The sequence below is a fragment of the Bison bison genome, unplaced genomic scaffold, assembly GCF_000754665.1.
Source record: "Bison bison bison isolate TAMUID 2011002044 unplaced genomic scaffold, Bison_UMD1.0 scf7180017864352, whole genome shotgun sequence".
NCBI classification, from domain to species: domain Eukaryota; kingdom Metazoa; phylum Chordata; class Mammalia; order Artiodactyla; family Bovidae; genus Bison; species Bison bison.
The window spans coordinates 6,138,169-6,140,495 of NW_011494924.1; the positions used below are offsets into that span (position 1 = coordinate 6,138,169).

Sequence of the window (2,327 nt, forward strand, 5' to 3'; positions counted from 1 at the left end):
GAGCCCACCCACCCCCACCCCCACCCCCACACACACCCAGGGCACCCACCTTGACCCTGATCCGCCATGGGCTTCAGGCAGCTCTGCTGTGTGGTCCTCTGTCTCCTGGGCATAGGTGAGTCTGGAGTTCACTCGGGCTGTCCCTGGACCCCATACCATTTCCCTGTGGCTGCAGCAACACCTTCCCCTCTGGCCTTTGTCTGAATTCTGTCCTTTTCTCCCAGCCGTCTGCGCGGACCCTGGGATCACTCAGATACCAAAATACCTAGTCATGGGAATGACGGACAAGAAATCTCTGACATGTGAACAACATCTGGGACATGATGCTATGTACTGGTATAAACAGAGCGCCCAGAAGCCGCCAGAGCTCATGTTCATCCACAACTACCAGGAACTCGCTGGAAATGAGAGTGTTCCGAGTCGCTTCTGGTCTGAATGCCCAGACAGCTCTCAGTGCCGCCTGGACCTGAACGCCCTGAAACCACAGGACTCCGCCGTCTATCTCTGCGCCAGCAGTAGAGACACAGCCCTGCAGAGGCAATTCCTTCCTGTGCACAAACCTCCAGGGTCCAGACAGGAAGCCATGGGGGCCATCCCAGTCTTGGTTTGGCATTTCCCATCAGACCATAGCCCTGCCTGTAGGGTCACCTGGCACCGCGGTGGAGAGTTTCTTCCCAGACATCAGCAGTGTTTGCCGGGCTCGTCCTGAGAAAGACTGTGCCAAGCCATTCAAGTTTAAGCAGTTTCTTCATCTGCCTTTCCCAATCGCTTTGATCCTCTGGGAACCCTTTCGTGAGACCCTTGACCCTCTGGCCACAGCAGTCCTAGCTACCCTCCTTCTAAAAGGTGCTTTTTCTCCGACTTCGCCTTCCATCCAAGCTAGACCCCGGATCTCAGCCCAGATCCCAGCTCCAGATATGCTCAGACCTTCTTCAAAGCACCTCGTTCTCTCTCCAGGGTCTCTGTCCGTTCCTGCCCTCGAGGACCATGGACCCCCGATCCTGTTGGGATCGCTGTTCTCCAGTTCACCCTCCTGGCTGCTTGTTCAAGGGCTCAGCTCCTCACTGGCCTCTCTTCCACTCCAGCCTTAACCCTTCAGGCTTGATTCCTTTCTTCTTCTGTCTCTTCAGGTCTTCACACCCTGCCATATCAGCCATAGCGTCCCATGTCCTTGGATCATTGGTCACAACAGGCAGTGAGAACAGGCAGCGGCCTCCTGACGTTTCGGAGCAGGACTTTGTGTTTGGGGTTGTCTTTGCTGAACCCTGTATCTTCCAGCCTCGGGGTTGAACATACCCACAGCCCAGGGCTGGCAGAGAGCCCTGCGTCCTGGAGGGTGAGCTGTCTGCCATCTACACAAAGGTTCCCTTCTCTTTCCTACAGAGGGCCCTCCACGGATGAGGGCCCCTGATAGAGCCTCAAACCGTAACACCTCTGGCCAAGTCAATCCACACGGTGACTCTATTCTATGTCTTTAGAGTGTGGGGATTTTTTTTTTTTTAAAGCTGAGTGTCACAATGCCCTGGCAAATAGTTAAAAGATAAACACATCCCGATCTAGTATTCTAATGCCTTGCTTATTGTGAAATAAACAAGCCTGCTGTTAAGTGGATGCTTTGGCTTAAGGTTTCACAGGGATCCTCCAAACAAACACCAGCACCCCCGAGATCCTCTAAACAAATGCCAGCACCCAGGATTCATGCCCTACACGGGGCCAGAGGATAAGAAGGATGCTGCTGCCCTGTGGGGGGGTGCATTGCTGGGAGCTCAGCAGGTGCCTGGCTTCTGTGCCTCTCCTTTTCAGGAACCCCTGCACCCAAGGCTGTGGTCACCCATGGCCGAGCAGCATGGAGCTTTGGGAATCAGAGAAGGACTCCCAGGCAAGGGTCCAAGGGTGGAGTCCCCACAAAGGACAGTGAGAGACCCAGCTTTGGGAAGCAGGTGTGAGAAATGTGTCCTCTGTCTTCACCTGTTCTCTTATCCTGTAATCCAGCTCATCTGTTCTCTGATTTGTCCTTTTCCCACTCAAGGCTAGAACCTGAGTCCTACCCTGATCAAAGTCCCACATCTGCACAGGCCTTTGCTCTCAACCCCTCAGGCAGCCACCAGGCCCCTGCACCCCTCGCTGAGGGCTGGCATGCTGGGCTGGGTGCTTACTTTCTCGCCTGCTCTCCCTCCCTGGCACTGAAATGTCCTTCCAGGTTTCCGGTCTCAACTTCTCACTGCATTTCCTCTCCACAGTGACACTTGTAGGGTTATTCTTTTTGTTTTGTTTCCTTTGGTCTCTTCATTCCCCATGTTTTCATCATTAGGCTCAAAACTATGACA

The 2,327-nt window shown here is 54.0% G+C and overlaps 1 gene segment (V, D, J or C); it reads left to right on the forward strand.

Moving 5' to 3' along the window:
• The first annotated feature begins 31 nt into the window (after positions 1 to 31).
• LOC104999464 lies at positions 32 to 709 on the forward strand. The segment is given in 2 exon segments: positions 32 to 115; positions 225 to 709. Coding segments are annotated over 2 exon segments (534 nt in total).
• The last annotated feature ends 1,618 nt before the right edge of the window (positions 710 to 2,327 follow it).